The sequence below is a fragment of the Coturnix japonica genome, chromosome 3, assembly GCF_001577835.2.
Source record: "Coturnix japonica isolate 7356 chromosome 3, Coturnix japonica 2.1, whole genome shotgun sequence".
NCBI classification, from domain to species: Eukaryota; Metazoa; Chordata; class Aves; order Galliformes; family Phasianidae; genus Coturnix; species Coturnix japonica.
The window spans coordinates 50332797-50352687 of record NC_029518.1 but is presented as its reverse complement, the minus strand read 5'-3'; the positions used below and the strand labels follow the sequence as shown (position 1 = coordinate 50352687).

General features: G+C 35.7%; 1 protein-coding gene across 5 annotated transcripts in view; it reads right to left on the bottom strand.

Annotated features, from left to right (window-relative positions):
• Positions 1-19891, bottom strand: part of AHI1 (Abelson helper integration site 1) — a 79922-nt gene that overhangs the window by 12665 nt on the left and 47366 nt on the right. For all 5 annotated transcript variants that reach the window (XM_015858435.2, XM_015858433.2, XM_015858436.2 and 2 more), the window contains 4 exons: positions 10818-10876; positions 5730-5795; positions 3314-3476; positions 2026-2126 (listed from right to left, as the gene is read on the bottom strand). In XM_015858435.2, the coding sequence (XP_015713921.1) occupies positions 2026-2126; positions 3314-3476; positions 5730-5795; positions 10818-10876 (389 nt within the window). The remainder of the gene's footprint in view (positions 1-2025; positions 2127-3313; positions 3477-5729; positions 5796-10817; positions 10877-19891) is intronic.

The window sequence follows — 19891 nt, the reverse complement described above, 5'->3', positions numbered from 1 at the left end:
TAACAGATAAACTTCATGCTGAAATCTTCATGCTTTCCTGTAATGTAGTTATTTCTCCTATATTTGTTCCACTCTGCATTTAGAGGAGATTTCATATCTGGAAGTAATGCACCCCTGCCTTTATGGGACAGTGGTTTGGCTATGAGTGTTTCAGCTACCAAGTGGTAACAGGTACTTCAGATTAATTATTACTACTTGGTGTAGTGATTAATTTCATTTTCTAAGTATAGTTAGAAACATAACACTCAGTAATTCAATTTACAGCAGCTGGCTTCAAGAAGACTGTTGGTTTCAACAAGACTGCCAAGTGAGTAATCTGCACTAAATAATTTATTGAATGCTACCTCTCTATTCAAGTACATAAAAACAAAAGTTGCACAGAAAACGTTAATAAAAGTGGCTCTGAATGTTTAAACCTTCAACATTACAACATACATTACGTAGCAAAGATAAATCATCCGATAAAAGAAAAAAAGAAAACCGAGACATTCTGCATACGTTAAGTCCTGCAAATAAGATGAAATATTAAACTCCATTTTCAAGAAGTACATGGGGAAGTCAAGCCACCTTTGAGGCATCTGAACAGAAGTCCTTTTAAAATCAGTGGTATTGGTTTTGGTAGCATTTGACTAAATGAGATGCTGCAGAAAGAATACTTAGGAGAACTACAAACATATTGGAATAAAACATAACTCTTACATTCTAACAGTTATTCATTTCTATCACTTCTTTGATTACTAACTGTCCTTTGCTGTAAGAGGATCATAATCCCTGCTTTGCAGAAGGGGAACATAAACACAAAGTTTTTGATCATGGTCTCAAGACGTGAGAATCCTTTGGCAAGCTTTGCACACAGCAGTAACTCTAAATATTAAACAAAACAAAACAAAAACAACATCCTACTTTCCCCCCCCCCCCTCTACATACATTTCCTCTAACTCCTGGCTGCTGTTCTGACTACATTCTGACTTTTAACTAAAACAACAAAAATAGGAATATTTCTGCATGCAAAGAAGTATATGGTATGTAAACAAAATGCTATATGCAACCACAATTCAAAAGCTGCTTACTATGAGAGTGATGTTAGATCTGGTCACGACAAAAGCCCTAACTGCTGGTAAATACTCCTATTTAATTACTTAGAACATCCTTTAGGGATAAAAATAATTAACCAAAGAGAAAACCTCTGGAAGTACTAAGCAGTATCTTACATATTATCACAGAAAACAATCACACCTGGAATTGAGAAAAAGGGGTGGAGTCAGAAAAAGCTTTCTACTGTTCTGTTTAAGGTTTCTTGATATTTATTTCCTTTGTTCATTCAAACTATAGTGCTGCTGCAACGTATACTCCTGAATAACATACAGGACGGGAGCAGTCATTCACATCAAAGGATCATCAGCAGCTATTAAACAGAAACGTCCACTGACAGGTAAGTATGTTTGCATGAAAGCTATCGCATGGTCTGGTAATGAGGCTTTATGATAACATTAGCCATCTTAATTAGAGAAGTATTAAATAGGTTTAAAAAAAAACCAAACTCTTGAGAGAAAACATCACAGAACTTTTCCTTCTCTAAGCAACCTGAGAGACACGGAAATCTCATAGCAAAAAGTTTGAAGAGTCTGTGAGCAGTCCATATTTACAGGAAGGACAAGCAAATGACAGAAAACATGTCAGGTTTTGACAAATCCATGTTGTTCCTTCAACAGTTACTTCTGCTGGATAGCTGTTAGATACTTCTGTCAGCCTTGGAGTCAAATGTAGTTTAGATGCTCATCATAATGACGCAAGAGTAAGGTAGAGTATTTAATTGCCACATGACAAAACTGATCCACAGAAGAAATGAATGTTAGATATCTGCTGAAAAAAAACCACCATATACGACTATGTGCTGTCCTGGAATGGAGCCTGCATATCACAGTTTTTGACAAAAGGAAGGAAAATTGATACAGTCCACCTGGCATACAAAGGACATACTCCATCACTGCTGCAGAAAAAAATCCTTTCTTTTCATATTAGTACCTTATGGGGTGTCGGAGAACTTTCCTCTGTTTCTTGAGGTCCTTTGGGTAGAAGAGGAGCACAGTCTGAAACTAATCCTGAAGGCTGTTCTTCATACTCTTCTGAAAACAGAAATCATAATTCATCATTGTGAGCACCATGAAACAATCTACTTTATATGAGCAACTGTGACATTACTGTCTAGCCAATAATTGTATGTAAATAAAACTGGTCAACAGACTTTGAAGCTTAACTTTGTAAGGTAGCTGGTCAAAATTTGCCCATTAGCTTTTGTTCACATTATTATGTTTAGATTTAAATTTATAGGTCCCTGGCTTATTTTGCAAGAAACAGAGGAAGGAGAAAATGCACAGGATGTGTGAGGGAAGGACAAAGGAGAAGGATGGCAGTTCAGCTAATTCTAAGTGATATCTTCTAGTTAGCATGGTCATATGTCCATGTTTTTAAGGAAGAGGCATATAGTTCGCTTGGAAGACAGAGGGAGGAACTATAAAATGGGGGGAACATCTTGAGAAATGTTGGGTTAAAAGATTTCTAAATACCAGTATAACTGATAGCTTGATAGCTTAGGAAAGCAAATGTATTTCCTGTAGCATGTAATCACATGCAATATTCGTAAATTGAATACTAACAACTCACAGGACACTGAACACCTTTATGTCAATTGACTTGTTAGGATGATTCCTATATTATTTGTTCAGTTACATTCAGTGTAGTTACATTAGTTTAATCCTAACCACTCTAATTACAAGTGCCTGGTAGCAAGTTCAGTGCTCAGATGTGAAATTTAACCATAGTTGTTATTTTAAAACTTCATAATGGAATTCATCTATTTGGAAACTGAGCATCCTCCGTAAGTGTTGTGGAGCGGGGGAAATAAGAGTTTTACAGGATGCAATTGGCTAGATCTAACAGATATTGCCTAAAAAAGCCTAAGATGCCTGTGAAATGCTAAAATATCTTTTAAAATGTTGCCAAGGTAGGGCACGAGCCACGTGGTTATATGTAAGAAGGGATGAGGAATCAATCCAGTTTACTGATTATCAAGCCAGTACTGTATAAGCGGGAATGTTTAACCAAGCACCAATGTATTCTAAAGTCAGGTATACCAACTTGCTACACAGTTAGCTAACTTTATATGATTTCTGCATCACAATAAATCATCGTTATGCCACCTGTGTGCTACATAAATTCATATTTTCACAATAATAAGCAGTACAGCATAGTAAAATCTTGTACCATCAGTTAAACCCACATCAGTATACCAGGAAGACAGCAGCAAACTTACTTTCGCCAGCCACATAATTAGCTGGAAAATAGCCTTGCTGTCCATTTGCTAGGCTGCCAAACCACCAGTTATCATTATCTTTGTATAACACTTGGATAATGTCACTGCGATGGATGGTTAGCTCATCTGATCGATGCGCTGTGTAGTCATAAAGAGCCACTACCTAAAAGAGAGATAAGAGCACCACAGCTTTATCACAACCATGCCACAGAGAAAAAAGCACAACATTCACTTCCTCTTGCAGAAAAGCAGCTGAAACCAAAGCTGCACTTTGGTAAAAGCTGAGGCTGTCTCAAGTTTTGCTAATGGGATCAGGGGTGGTGGGAAAGCAGCAGGAGAGGCAAGATAAAGGACTGTGGGATTGTAGAAATGGTTAAGAACATTCAATTCACTAAGATTAGCTTCAAAACAGCAGCTGTTAGTTTTATAAGCAATTTACTTGTGAAGCAAAAGGAAAAAAAAACACTTCATACATTCACTTTCTCAGAATTGTTACACCACCTTCAGATCCCACTCTGAGTGCGCGTGAAGCATATGCGTTCAAATAAATACTTCAGCAGTGCTACAGTTTTACCAGAAGGAAAAGTTCAGTGGAAAAATGTTATTGCAAAGTTTTGCTTTGATCACCTTGCATTCTTCTTGTTTCTTTGGAAATACGCATTTGCATAAACTATTTTATAAATATCTGCAGAAGAAACTGGTGTATATCCTACCTCGCATAACAAAGCCATTTGTCAGTGAAAAAACAGGACATCAATACTTTTCAGAATGAAAGCGCAAATGGTGGTCAGAACCATGCACACTACATAGAATACATTGCCAGAAGCTTGCTTTCTACCCTGAACATGAAAATATAAAACATAATCTCTTATTTATTTCCCATGCTCTATGAACAAAAATCTGTTCTGACAAATTCAGAGCCAGAAATGACTGAAAAGAGGTGAACTGAAAGAAGAGGGGAATTGCTCACTTCTCTCATTGTAAGTGAAGATCATAAACATGACTTCTTTATACATAGGGCACTATTCCCCTATATAGAATCCTCACCTTCATGAATTCATAAATAAAAAGATAATAAACAGTGATTGCTAGGGAGTGATAGAAGGGTATAGTGTATTAAAGACAGTAAAGTTATTATGCAAATAGAGATTTGCATAATTTTTTTTAATGACCTATGCATGCATTTAAATCTGAATAGTGCTGAGCTGCAGTGTCTTTCATATTTGTTATTTCTATTTTCATTATGATCACCTATGAGTTATGTGTGTAAAAATATAGCCAATGTCATTTATATTTTCATACTTGCACTTCACTGATGAATCACTTATGAGTGGGAAAATACGAAAATGCTTTTACCACTGAAAACTGTATGTGGTAATTTGTGAGCTGGTTGGCTCAATGAAGTAGTATCACCATAGCTGTCACTATACAAGAAATTTATCTAAATGTGCATTCAGTAAGCATGCACTTAAATATAAAGAGTTAAACAAGGACCATATTCTGTCATCACTCTCCTCCTAGTATTAGGAAAGACACAGCAATTACAGGTGTTGCTGACTACAGAAACATGAACGAAAAATAGATTAGAAACACATTAAAATATACTACAGAACTCCATACAGAATCAGTGCAGAACTGGAACCTTACATGATCATGCCCAGTAAGGGGTGCTCTAACAATGCCCACTTCATCTCAATGGTTTAGGTTTTCTTAGTGATAGTACTATGAAAATCATGAGGTCACTTAAGGTAAAAGGAATTTTACACTAACCATTTGGCAGAATGAAAGGCAGAGTAATGATTATTTTTGCAGTGCCTTTTGTAAAATAGTTCTAGTGGAAATGTTTTGTTGTTTGGGAAAAAGTTACAAAAATTAATTAACATGGAAGCACTGTCAACAAACAGTTCAGACTAACCAAATAAGTCCCACATATTTCTGTCTCTCAGAAATAAAAAATTAAAATACCAACATATCCTGTAATACAACTGGTTTTGCAAGCCTGACACTTTAAAAGAAATGTGGAAATTGCCATAATAGTCTCTAGAGATAAATAATCATAAAGTGAGCATAAGGGGAATACAGGAAATGTATCCCAGGACCAATGAAGTATGTAAAAGACTTGTAATTATGCCCAAAGCAATGGAATTTTCCTGATGTGACATTCAGATATGTGTTAAATGTTGTCTGAGTTCAAATTCAAGGAAAGAAAAATAAATCTATATCCATCTACATTTTACAAAATCATTTTTCAGAAATGATGTAAAATCAGCAGTAAGAAGGTTATGAACACGGAGACAAGGAAAATCGAGGGTAACAAAAACATCTTAAATCCATGGTAAAAAGCCACAATGCTTTCAAAAACACAGATCCAGTGTGGCAGGTATAGAGATACTGCAAAAAATGACATAATACTTACTGTCTCTTGCTCGAGCAGACAACTGCTTCCTCCTCTTTCCCCCAGTGCAGTCAGACGGTCATCACTCTAGAAAACGAAATATTATAACACAGTAATAAAGGTTATTGATAAACTACAATTTTATACTTCTTCCCTATGTCATACCTACTCTAAAAAAAATAATAATAAAAATCTGCAAAAAATCTATTTTTTAAAAAAAAGAAAAAGCAGAAGTGATGTTGAGCAATCCAGAATAATACTGGCTATGCAGATACTTAGAGAACTTATAAAGCTTTTCAAATGCATATGTTGCACTAAAGACAACGCGTGGGAGGACAGAGGATTGATGATTATACAGACTAAGCTTGTCTGCACTGCAAATATTACAGTAGATGTTGAAGAAACTGTTGCAGTGAACTTTACCTCTGAACTGGCATGCAGAAGATTTCACTTGCACATAAGGAAGAATTTCAGGCTGATTTTAATAACCAATACTTAAACATTTAGTTCAAATAGTTCCATCTTTGCCACTTAACTCTTCAGGCTTCCAGTAAAGCCACAGGAATACCATTGTATATATAATGACAATCATTAGGATGTGCCACTACCTACAAAATTTGGTTTCTATTAAAAAAAAAAAGGCCCTTCATTTGCAAGAAAGTATAAAATACAACAAAGATTAGCAGAAAAAAAGAGAAAGACTTGAACAATGGAAGAGATGGAAGTTCTTTGCCTAATTTTTTCCAATGGCCTATTTTCACAAAGGGGAAACCAGTTTCCCCTAGATTTTGCATGCATCAAAGGATACCAACTACAATGTGGAACAGAAATATTACATAGTAATTAAAATATTTTAGAAGAGAAGAATCAAATGAGAATATTTGAAGTAAACAACATTTCCAACCATAACAGATTGTGCCACATTGCAAACAACATTGAAATTTGAGAATTTCTACCCAACTTACTTCTTTTATATTCTATTTCTTTATTCGGTTGATCCAAGGAACATCATTATTACAATCTCCGGCAGAGTAAATAGCATTTTCTGAGACAGAGATTCTTCCCATTACACGTTGTTTTCTTAACTTTGCTAAGCTTATCACATATGGGAAATAAATTCTTCCTGCTCCTGAAAACCAAGGTTACATCTCATCTCCTGGCATCACTGCTGTAGTTACATGCACACACAGTGCGTACCAATGAATTTAATACAGAAACGAACAGTCACATTCGGTTCTTAAAACTTACCAAAACATCTAAGCCTACCACCCAGAGCTCTGAATTATTCCGTATATACACAAAGCAGAACACAAAAAGAAAAATAAAAAAAGTAACTGCCTGATTTGATAAGCAAATTTTGAGCAAAGAACAGTGTAAGCACAATTCAGAGTATGAGACATGACCAGTGGTCTACTGGTAGCTAGCACTGCCTTACAGGTTTCAGCTATTTCTCATTTTTCACTGTCAAGGTTAAGAGAACCGTGTAGGTAATGTGCTTAGCCTGTGGGATGGGAGTGCCTCCTGTTGCTCAAAAATGATTCATCAGAATTATTAGCAGTATTATTTAGGTATCTAGTTCAGGTACTCACATTGCCCCATTGTTGTGTCTCAATCTGTCTCTCTCTTTTTAATAAAGTCTTTACGTGCTCTCAAACACTCAACGTAAGAAGACCTCGAAGAGAGCAAGCTGTTTGGAAATAACAATCTGAAATCCATGAGTCATCCTGAGACTATGCTCAGTGTTCTCAGATACTGCGTTAAACTTCTAAAGCAACAACAATCCAGAGAGTTTCTTCTTAAAGAGGCCCAGGGAGCTGGGCTCAGCTGCCCCTAACCGCATTGGCAGTCCCGGTGGCAGCTGCTGCTGCACCAGCAGGGAAATTGCTGTGGCTGCTTACCACAGGCCTGCCAACCCTGTGTGGTACCAGACCTGGCTCTGCAGTGCCTCTGTTCATCAAACATTGCCAACTATCCAGGTACTCTGCAAGAAAAACCTGCTGTAAACAACTGCCTTTTCAGTTTAAGAATGTTATTTTATTTTTGTGCTGTGAGATTAAGCTGCATTTTCAGGATTACAGTAAAGCAACAGGAATACTGAAGCATGTGACTACACTGTTCTTAGAATTAGTGTCTTCTTTTTTAATGCAAGATGGAAGCTAATTAATCGTTTTCTTCCAACCAAATGGATGTGAGGCCTACAGATAAGTTCTTAGGAGATACTCTTGAAGTGAGCAGACAATCTGTGATCTGGCACAAACAAAACTGCAAGGAGCACTCAGCATAAGGAACACCCTCAGACAAAGACAAATGAATGCAGTTCCAGACCATGGAACACAATATTGGTTATCCACAATAGGTTCACATGGATAACTTAGATATTTCTAAGAAAAATGGAAAACATTTTAAGAACTAATAATAAGAGAGCACTGAAGGTAAGTGTAACCTGATAAGTGAACTGCCTTATCAAGTACCACTGGTAACAGCACTAATTAAAACGTTTATGGCTTCTCCATAACTGGGTAGTTTCAGTGATTGTGGTAATGGAGGTTTTGCTTTTATTCAGAGAGATATAAGGTGGCCAGCAAGATCTGGGCATCAGATAATCTGTGTTCATAGCCTTATGAGAAACAAGAAACAGCTCTGAGTGAGAGCAAGTGGTGTGTTATGACTGCCTTTTCTGTAAAATAAATAAATAAATAAATGAAATCAGCATTTTATTTCTGCCATATTTGAAATATATTTGAAGTACATTTCAAATACAAAATATATTTATATATATCAAAATTTAAAGAAAAAAATCATGGAAAAATTTAAAGTCTACTGGTGGTTTCATATGCTTCTTCTTCATATGCACACAAATTTTTTACTGTCAGAACAATCATAAAAATCAAGGTACACCTCTAATTAGTCATTAACTCCTATTAACTCAATTTGAAAAATAAACTTGTCTCAGATCAGTCTTAGGCATACACAATAGGGTGAATATGATGACTGTAAATCCAAGGCCCAAGCCACCCACTGCCCTGTTCCAGTTGGAAAGACTGACCCAGTGACAAGAAGGAGGACATCTCTTTCTTGGATGCTGCACAGAGCCTCTGCTTCTCTCCATCTCCCTGCACCTGTTCTCAATGAGGATGTAAGAGAAGCTACAGTGCTCCTTGTGCAGACTCTCCAGCAAGGACACTGGGAATCAACGTCAAAGCTTCCTTTGTCTGGTAAACAGATCTGTACCTCAAAGCTTAACAGCCAAAGTTCTGAGAGTGGCTTAAAAATCTGATAACATTTAAAGCATTTTCTAAATGTACAGAGTCAATCAGAACGTTTACATTTACTACACTGTTTTCATTTTTCCTCATAAAGTCGAGATTGACTTAATCCTTTCCTTCCTTAAGAATGTCATGCAAACTCTTTATTCCTGTAACTGAAGTTTTAAATGAAACTAAATAAGCTGAGACTTAACGTAAAATAACTGAATGTTGTTAGCGCTGTCACATTTTTGTTCATGTTCTCTGGTCCAGTTAATTGTCAACACACACTCAGCTAAGGACATTTAACTGCACAGATTTAGTCTACAGGAAACAGAATGACAAGGACGGTATTAATAGCTAAATTAAAATGATTCTAAAAGCATTAACTGCTAAGAATTATGTACTCTCCTTTGGTCTTAATGAATCTGTCTGCTGTCATAAAACTACTGTAAAGTTACTTCCTTAGGCTTCAGATGACTACATGCCTTATTTGATTACAGCTCTTCAATATTTAATGAGCATGGGAATCTATAATCTGCCCAGAGGAAAAAGAAAAAAAAAAAGAGAGAAAGAAACAAACAACCTGTGCCAGGCTGCACTTTATTGAAACCTGCGATGTACAAACAGAAAACAGAAATGCAAACACAGCTGCTGCAGTAAAGCCCACAGGGAAAGGAAACAAAAAAAAAGGGAGAGAAAATAAAAAGAAAAGAAAAAAGGATGAATTCAGATGTACGGAGAACACTCAAGCTCCTGAAGTTATTCAAAAGCTGTTTTGTCATTTGTTAATATTTTACTCGCTTGATTAAAACAACTTGGTTTAATTGTGCTTGCGACACATACATATTTTTGCAGATTATTATTTAGACACCAGAAAATGTAACAAAAATATTCAAGCCCTTAATCTAACCCTCAGGAAAAAAATATTTAAACTTAGCTGCTACTTATTATTTAGTTGATCTTCTAATTGTTTATAAAGCTCTCTGTGACAGAGAACACTAAAATACTAACCAAAAAATGAATGCGTATTTATTCATAACAACTATACGAGGGTTAAAAAGTTGAAAATGTGTAAACAATAAACATTTAGTCAGCAAAGAAACAGTGATGTAAAACTGCAGATTCAAAATTTCTTGGTGAATCCCGTGTGTTTTGTGAGCCTTCCATAACTTTATTAACACAGCATATTAAATTCATGCCGTTCCATACATGAGGGGAGGGAGCTTGTACAACAGGCCCAAGTCTTCTAGAGCCGAAACAGAGCTCACTCTTCAATCATTAGCCCCTCTATGCTTAACCTATCTTAATGAAGTATATAGTTAGAAGTAATGGCATTACAGATTCTGTTGTTTTTTATTACAGGGATTAGGAAATGAGAAATATAAAAAAGGGAAAAATCCCTATAAATTTTTAAGTCATAGAGAGAAGCCATTAAATTAATAGGGGACAGTTGTGATGTCATTTGTTACAATAGGTGAAATACTAGCGAACAGTAAAAACACAGGATTTAATTTCAAGTTCTTGCTCCATTTTTCTCTAATTACCGATGCCTACAATCTTAGTAAGAATCAGTAAAACAGGACTGTGATTTTGACTTATTTGTTTCTAACCAGCAATAAATAAATGATTAAAAAAAAAAAAAAAAGAATTAATTTACAAATATCTGATCTTTCAATCAGCTACCTGCAAAAAAAAAACTTTTTTTCACCCATACAGACGATTTGCTTGAAGATACTTTTTTTTTTTTGTGAATAAGGGCAGGATGAAAAGAAAACCTCCCTACAGTAAGAAGTTGTGAATAATGACATTTTATAGTTAGAAATCAATTTAAAAAAAAAAAAGCAAAGATAGAATTCCTTACCATCTGTATTCTGCCCAATAGTGTTCGACTGAGAGGATTTCCTACTGGGCTGAAACACCCTGCGAAAAGAAAAGGCTGTGAATTTTTTGCTTGTTATCCTCTTCCCCAGAATAAATCATTTTATTTTAATATCATTATGTTAGCAGGATATGTTTGACAAAATTCTAATGAAAAGCAGCAGCATCTTTTCAATGACAACTACGCATCCTTCAGTCAGGAACAGTTGGAGGGTGTATTCAACTAACAGACCTGACACAAGGTTAACTAATCCAATATTTCCATTCAAATGATTTGGCGAAATAGCTCAAGCTATGTCCACATGCCACCTCGTGCTCAGAGCTGACGCTATTATCTAGCCTGTATTGCTTCTCTCTTCACTGAATTTCCAAGGAATGCACACAAAGTTTTCCAACAGATCACAAAAACTCTCAAAGGAATTACTTCCTTATTTTATCTGAAAGAATAAGTATGCCTATTCAGAAGTTTTCTTTGATCATCTGAGTTCCTATCACAACACATCTTGCTGTTTACTTTATTCACTCTCTATACAGTGCATTTGAACAAGCACTTGTAAATTCTTTTCTTTTCAAACCATTATGTTAACTACTGAGCCAAGAGAAATCCTTTCATCATTTATGGATTTTTCTTTTCCGTTATTGGTCTCCTTGGCCATATACTTAAGAAAACACCTTAAAAAGACAGAAAAATATGAAAATTATTGAACAGGACAATGAAAAATGCTACCGCTTTGCTGGAGAATAGTTTCTCTTAAGAATAGAGAGGCCAGACAACACAGAGTTAAGCTCACTACATTTTCTCTACGAGCCACAAGATTTGGAATAAGATTTGTTTTCAAATGGGAATAAATTATGAAAATTCATTTTCATTTAGCACTCCAAATCCTATTCTTGAGTTGCCCAGTATCTGAAGAACAGGATTTTTTTCAAATTCAGATTCCCATGCACTGGCAGAGGTCCATGGAGAAGCTTGCACAACTTCTCTTACTGTATCCTTTCTGAAGACTAGTGGTTTAGACTTTCACAGGAGATTTGCTCATAAGTGTTTAATCATTAAGATATTAAGATATTTCTAAATATGATAAAAGATTCAAGTTCAGTCAATTGGAGTTAAACCATGCTCCTGCAGATCTTGTGCATGTCAATAATTTTTTACTTACAGGAAAACCTAAGTACAATAATTAACTTTTCAGTTCTGCATATGGATGAAAAAGCTGAGATCTTAATCATTTCAAAAAACTGTCTATAAATTCTGATTTGCCTTATTATATTTTTTTTATAACTTTAGTATTTGCATTACTTTCTGGAAGAGGAATAGAGATGAGAATAGAAAAGGCTTTCTGAATTCAACACATACTCAAAGATGACAGACCTCAAGCTTTCTTTTCTTGAAGTTACTCCTCAAAACACTGATTCAGCACTAACACCAAAGGTCAGCGCTTCTACTAATGCTGCAGTCTACAAAGTTGCTATTCATAAAGTCCAACAGTTACAAGACATGCTGCTACAGAGTTGACACTGCAAGTTGGTAGATAAAGCACTGTATACAGGTGTCATATCAACTATTGGATTAAAAGCAATCAGAACTCAAGACTAATAAAATGTCAGCAAGATAAAAAAAAAGTCTTTTTTCTTTTCCTCTACACAATCGTTTTATCTATGCTAAGAGTTGGAAAAAAAACAAAACAAACCTCTATGATCAAATCATTAGCTTATTTGATTTTTTAAAATTTATTATTATTTTTTTTTAATGAATAATCATAATTACTTCCTTCTCAGATACATTATGGTTATTCAGGAGTATGTGAGTACTCCTGAGGCTCTTTATATGCAGCTACATATCAGGTGAAGACTTAATTGGAGAATATTAGTTCAAACATAACGCCTGAATAAAGGCAGTGAAGACCCTGTGAGCCTTCTTCCAAGACAAGCAGGAAATTCCCGTCACTTCATTTGAGGTGCAAACACTGACCAGAGCAGAGTACATCCAGTTTGAAGTCTTCTATGGTTCACAGAGCCAATGCTGTTTTAGTTTGCACTGATCATGATCTGGTTACTTCAGACTATTCTTAAGTACCATCCTTCAGCTGTTTCCAGTTACCAAGCATTCCATTATTTGCACTCATGCTGGTGACAATGGCATTTAAAAACAACAGTAGAAACCTCCCTAGTCCATGAAACAAGGTCCATTCAGCAAGCAAAGGAATATCTATCCCTTCTTTCTCAAAAGATGCAGTAGATTTTTGAAGCAATTTTTCACAGCTATTGGCTTGACATGGTTCCATGCTTGATGAAGTGTTTAAATGACACTGAGCAGGTGTGACTAACAGCCTCAGCAGTGATTGCTTCAGTTCTCTACGATCCTAGATGTACAAACTTTGAACTACTGCAGTAAGATAGTGAAACTGAGGCCAGGATTGCAGATGACCATTCGCATTTCATCAGAAAATGATGTTGATGGAACACCATGACCTGCTGATGCTCTCACCTACAGCAAGTCAGATAAAGGTCATGCCTAGGGAAATCATCCCCCCAGGTTATTCTGGGCTGCCTTATCTTATGGATGCTTCAGAACCTCTAATGGAGAAGCACTTCTATCCATTCAGAGGGTTTATTTGAACTCTCCAACAAACATCCCTCTAATCAGCCTCTGCTGTTCTCACCTTCAAAACCCTGTACATCTCAAGAAGTTAATCTTCCCCATGAAAAAATTAACATTTGAATTACTGTATGATGAAATTTTACATGAGAAGAACATTTTTCTAGGCTAACCAATCACTGATGTCTAAATGGGATGTTAAATGCCTTAAAACGATTGGTGCCATTGCTTTTTATCATATGAACAGAATTTCCACACTGACACAATTTAACTGCTTTTATTGTTTTGTAAATCCAAGTATGCAATGATGTTATGTAAATGCTGACAGAATTGATATCTTTTGAGAAACACAGCCTGCTTCCATGAAGAGTCTGAAACTTTATTAGCTTCCTGTACTATCTGAGCAATGAAATGAAAGTGCATCTTTTGTCAATTGGTCATTTCTGGCAGTATAATCTCTGCCAGTATAATTGAGGCTAAAGAGAAAAGACATAAACCAGGTAGTTGTCCTCATTTCCAAAATGTACGTCTGTGCTACTAGATCCCCAGCTTCGTTACATGCTTTCACAGAAACTAAAAAAACATTAATCCCCGCTATAGAAAACCACAGCGTGAACTGATAAAATTCCAGATAGTTGGGCTGAAATACACAGTTCAGTGCCACACAGATTAGATTTATACAAAAATTAATATGAGGAAGTAACCTCTATGTCACAGCAACTGTAATAGCAACAGTGCCACAAAGAAGCACTAGCAATTAATTCAGAACACTTCCTGTTAAACAGCATCATCATTATGCATTTTAAATTGAGAGTCAGGAAAGGGGGAAAAATTATCAGTAGTCATATGATCACAGTAACTACTAACCTACTGAAGCATCTACAGCCACCTAATATCAAATATTTATATGAAAAAAGTTCTGTTCTAATAGAGACTGAGAGAGCACTCGTTGCAGAATTCATGCATTTTATTCGCTTTCTGAAAGAACTCCTTTTCTCCCTTCATGAAATTCACTTGATAAACTCTGTTAGTTAATAAAGGTATTTCTGCATGATAAAACGCCTGTAACTTCTATCTCATGGAAACTACAGTTAGGGAGATCAGCTGAAGGTGAAGCATGGGATGTCCTCAGAAAACCACTGAACAATATCACTGAGCAAATAAATAAAGATAATATTCAGACTCGTTCCTGTGATGAACCCTCTAAAGCATATGGAGAAAAAATTAATTATTCTGAAGTTTACATTAATTAATAATTTATTCCAAAAGGAAACAAACAAACAAAAAAAAAAAAAAACAATCCACAAAAACTCTCTGAAAGACATAAGAACATGAAAATAACATGAAAATAAACTATGCTTCTAGGAAACAGTATTTCTTATTGCAGACATAACATACATCTTGTAATTTATACTGTGGCCTCTTGCAACATAGTATAGTTAAAATATACCCAAATAAACAATCCATATAAGTTGAATATATATGTATCAGCTCAGTCCCTTTTCCTATCCACCTTTTGTGGCTTCAGAATTATTTTCAGTAAATAGGATTAAGTTTTCAGCAGAGTCACCTATTCAAAACTGTGAATTTTCTGTCAAGAATGTATTCTAGTATGCAATGTAATCCAATTCAGGTTTCATAGCACAGCTTTTTTGTTTGTTTTAAAAGTTTTTAGTGTAGTGTAATTCCTTTCCGGGATTTTTCAAGTGAGGTGTCATGTAACAGAAAGAGGATCATTTTGTAATGGCATAAATATATATTTATTTTCCCTCCTAGGCTTTATTCTCACAACAATTAAGCTTTAACAGATCAAACAGAATTCATTAAATAAAATAATTGTTTATATATTGGATAAGAAACTGTTTCTCTTTACTCACGCACAAGATCACAAACACTTTCAAGACCCAGAGCAAACATTTTCAGATGCATTTCACACAGTATTAAAGGAATGGGTGTACGTTTCTGTTTTACCACCAAAACAGACATTTTACAAATATCCAATGTTGCAGGTGAGAACCCAATTCAAATTCACACCATTTAGGCTAAATGTTTCTAAGTTTAATCTGTAACATAGCTTTCAAAACTACTGCAGAATACAATCTGCTGAAACTGTAGAACAATAAAACTGATTTCAAAAGTGGCTCCTTGTCTTATTCTGAACAAAATTGAGTAGCCTTTCTAAAACGCTTTTCTCCTTGTACTAGTATGTGGCCAAAGGAAATGGCTAATTTTCTTCACAGTCTGTATCACATACATCACTTTAAACAAACAGGTCTCACATGCCATGTTTAAGTGTACATTCTGAAGCGTTAGGATGGCATAACTACTGAATGCAAAAAATTTCTGCAAACACTCACATGGTTCTTGCAATGTTTTCAGCAGGCTTGCAGAACTCTACCAGACAACAGGTAAGCCCATGCTGTTACCAGCTCCTCTGTCTTTTCCCCACCTATTTCTTCTTACAGAGTAATTGTACCACCTCCTCAATTTAGCACTCACTTTCTAAATGAGATTCCAATTTGTTGCCTGGATCTACTCACTTAAAAAGAATGCACAAAATCAAAAGGACAAATAAAATAACTCAGATTATTCCCTTACTTTCTACAAAGCTCACTTACTTTATCCTTCAGATGTGAGACCCTTTCTTCACACTATACTCTTCAATAAAAGAGAAAGAAACTTCAGCTTTATTGCTGCCAAATGTTGATGTTCCGGTTAAGGCAGGAGCCTGATCCAGGTGGCTGTGACAGATCAGGCTGTGGCTGCCATGTAAAATATGACGCTATACAAAAAATTCTGAACAGGAGGATATAAGCTTTCCATTTAAAAGTATGTAATTTTATCTTTTTACCAATGATTTACTAAATGCTGCTCTTAAAAACAGTTATCTAGAAAACTAACTCCGGAGAGTTACACAATTCAGTACCATGCAGTTCTACACATACTGCCACTGTTTCTTTCACACCAGCAAGTGATTTTCCAGCAGATGCCCCAGCTCCAGGCATTAGGAGAAGACTGGCTTCTTAAACCATGAGTCGGTCATGTTTCTCCACAACCATGCAAGACAACTGATCTAATATGCTTAAACACAGCAACTTTCCTATTGAAGGACTGATACAGTTACCTATGGTTACTACATCTGGTTGTCTGATTCCCCAGCCCGAATGACCAACTATGCCCTTGCAAGCAGAACTAAGTCAGTGTTAGATCAGTGGGATGGAGCAAGACCTGAATTCACACCTGTAGATCCTCAAAGAGATATCTTCACTGCAATACCAGTTAATTCCAACCTTCATATAAGAGATCTCAGAATCAGACAGCACCAACATGAAAAACACTATGCTTCTGGCAGTGCCATTTCCCACAAAGATAATTATACCTACCATCAGCCAAAGGAATGCACAGAGATAACTCATGCAAGGTTAGCCACCATTTTCACTTCTGGTTCAAGGTGTAAAGGGCACAAACATGTAAGCATTCTGCATCTTGGAATAATCTTCCAAAAGGAACTATGGAGACAGACTGTCAATGGCTTTGAGGAGAATACTGTTTCCATATACACACATTCATGCTGTACTTAGACATAATGAGCAGGCAGAATTTGGCCCCTATTTACAAAAGGCATAATGAAGTAAAAGCTATTGCATCACAAAAACAATAAAAAAAATCTAACTTTTTAATTAGAGATTAAAATCAAATACATTTAGGAGCCTACACACCCACCTAATTATTTCTGAGTAATCTTATCAAATCATCATCTTACATTTTTCTTGCAAATGTTAAGTTTCTACAGTACCATATATAAACAACACAAGTAGTAGCACGTGTCCCAAGCATTCTTTTGAAGTAAAGAATATATTGAATTCATGCTAATCAGGAACGTGCTAATTTATAACAACCTCTAACGTTACATCATAATGGCATTAGATAGAATTGAAAAATAAACAGGGGCTATAGTAACCTGTTGTTTCTTTCTATAACAGAGAGAATGGAAAATGACTCTACAACAAACATTAATAAGCCTGTATAGATAAAATCAGCATTCTGAAATCAGATTGGCAATATTATGTACAAGTTCTAGATAGCAGATAAAAAAGATGCAAGGAAAACACAGACTGTGACACATAGTTTGGATTAACAAGGGTTATTTTTCTAACTGATATCCTCAGAAAGTAATCTATTTATTTTTTTGCTAAGCTTGTCAGAACAATTTAAAGCAAAAAGGCTAAATTAAATTTAAAAAGGAAACTTGCTTTGTATTGTATTAAACAAAGCCTATGATGTTAGCTTTTGGAATAGTATGCTCAAGAAACAGAGAAACTGCAGTCCTCTAGGACTGTGAGTACACAGTTTTACTTTACTCTGCTTGAATTAGAGGAAACAAGAGCTCTTAATGAGAATTTATTGTTTCCCTAAAATATGTTACGACAGCCATGATTTGACACAGAATTCAACTGGATCCGCAGCTCTAAAATTTGAGTATCAGCTGACCTTGGGAGGTCTTTTCATGTCTTTAGGAAACATACTTATCCAGAGATAAAAGACAAAGAATGAAAATTAAGCAAGAAAGGAAAACAGAGTAATTTACTTTGCATGGTTCCTCTCACAACCGAAATTTAGCAATGGCCAGTTAATTACATCACCCTTCTTCTCTCTCTTTTTTTTTTTTTTTTGACTAATATCACAAGCAGTTAAAATTGCTACTGACTGGGGCCTCATATCGCATCTCCAGCAACCCAAAACGCACACAAAAGCAGCATCAAAGTTTTCATATTCATCAATAAGAGAAATGGCACATTTTGAGGTCTGGATACTCAAGGATGGGGAATTCTTCTCCATGTGTTATTATGAAAGTAACCCACTGGTACACATTACACATTATCAAAGATATCTGGGTTTCTTTAAAACCTCCCTCACTACTAACTGCTACAAAAAAATTTTATGGACTTGAAAAGATCAAACAACCAGGGAAAACACAGGAAACCATCTAATAGCATTGTAAAATTTTGGGATCATGAAAGCATACACCTTAACAAGCTTGTTCATATAAGAATACACAGCTATTAGATCTTCCTAGATGGCTTCTCCACATTTGCACATGCCAAATTATCATCTCAAACACTGGTGATACAGACAATTCCAGACACACCTTGTTCTCTTTGCAGGATTCTTGGAAATTACCTTGAAAAGGATCTGTTTTTGGGAAGAAGTAAAGATGATTTACAGGAAGATCCTTAATTCAAACCACAAATTCAATCGCTGAAGATCCTTTGCATATATGATTAAGTAAAATGATGGATGAGTCCCTTATGCACCATGAATAACAATTTTCTGATAAAATGCTGCTATCAAGGTACACACAATATGGTATGTGAAATGCCCATTACATGGGCAGTACACTTCAGACTCTCCAAGAAAAAGTAGCATAATTATACTTCTTATGGTTCAGCTTTTAGTATAGGAAAAGTCAAATCTGAAGCAACTAGAAAGGAGCTGGAAAATATTTTAAGGCTGAGCAGATGAACACAAAAGCTGAAGAAGCTACCACAAATTTATCAGTATATAGTTCAAAACAATAATTATGAATTCATTTCCAGAAAGAAAAATTCCAGCTCAGTGTGACCTGGAGTCCTCAAAATAGGTAAATTCTAAGTCAGTTTTCACTTGTATCTGGTTCACAACAGAAGTTCTTCAAAGAGCAATTTGTGTTGTACAAAGGTTATCAAGAGCTTCACTACAACCGATTCTCCTGAATAAATATAGAAGGTAACAGACCTTCCTGCTCAAGACAGACTAAAACAAAAAACTTCAAGGACTTTGTTAATATCATTATGGAGGTGAACTCAGCTTAAATGTGGTTACCCAAAATAAAAACTTAAAGATGCAAGGAGTAGGGAAGAAAAGCTTCCCTATTTTTCATGCAAAAAAAAATTACAGAATATACGACATCTTATGAAGTCCATCTAAAATGTTATAGTCCTTATCAAAAAAAGGCCAGGGGAACTGCTTCTTATGTTATACTGGGGGAAGGGGACAAACAGAAGTTTCATGTAAGAATTCTGAAAACATGTCCTGTTAGTACTCCATTTATCATAACAAAAGACCTCTGACATAGAGACAATGTCCCTTTTTTTCATAAAAAAGAGATAATGACAGGATATGGAATGTGGATGCTATGAACTACAATCAACCCTCAGATGAGATATACAATATTTAAAATACTACCTGATATTCAGCCTGGATAAGTGCCTTCTGCAAAAGATCTGTCTGGAATGCTGGAGCGAGGCCTGGGGTCAAGTGACCAGAAAATATTCTAAGGATCTTTTCTGCTTGCATGTTTAAGTTGCTTATATGACATTTGGATCTTTAAAGAAGAGGAAATAAAAACTGAGGGGACCGAGTCCTGCTTAGGAGTTGAAAGATGAGGAAGGAACACGTGCAACCTGTTCTTTACTTTG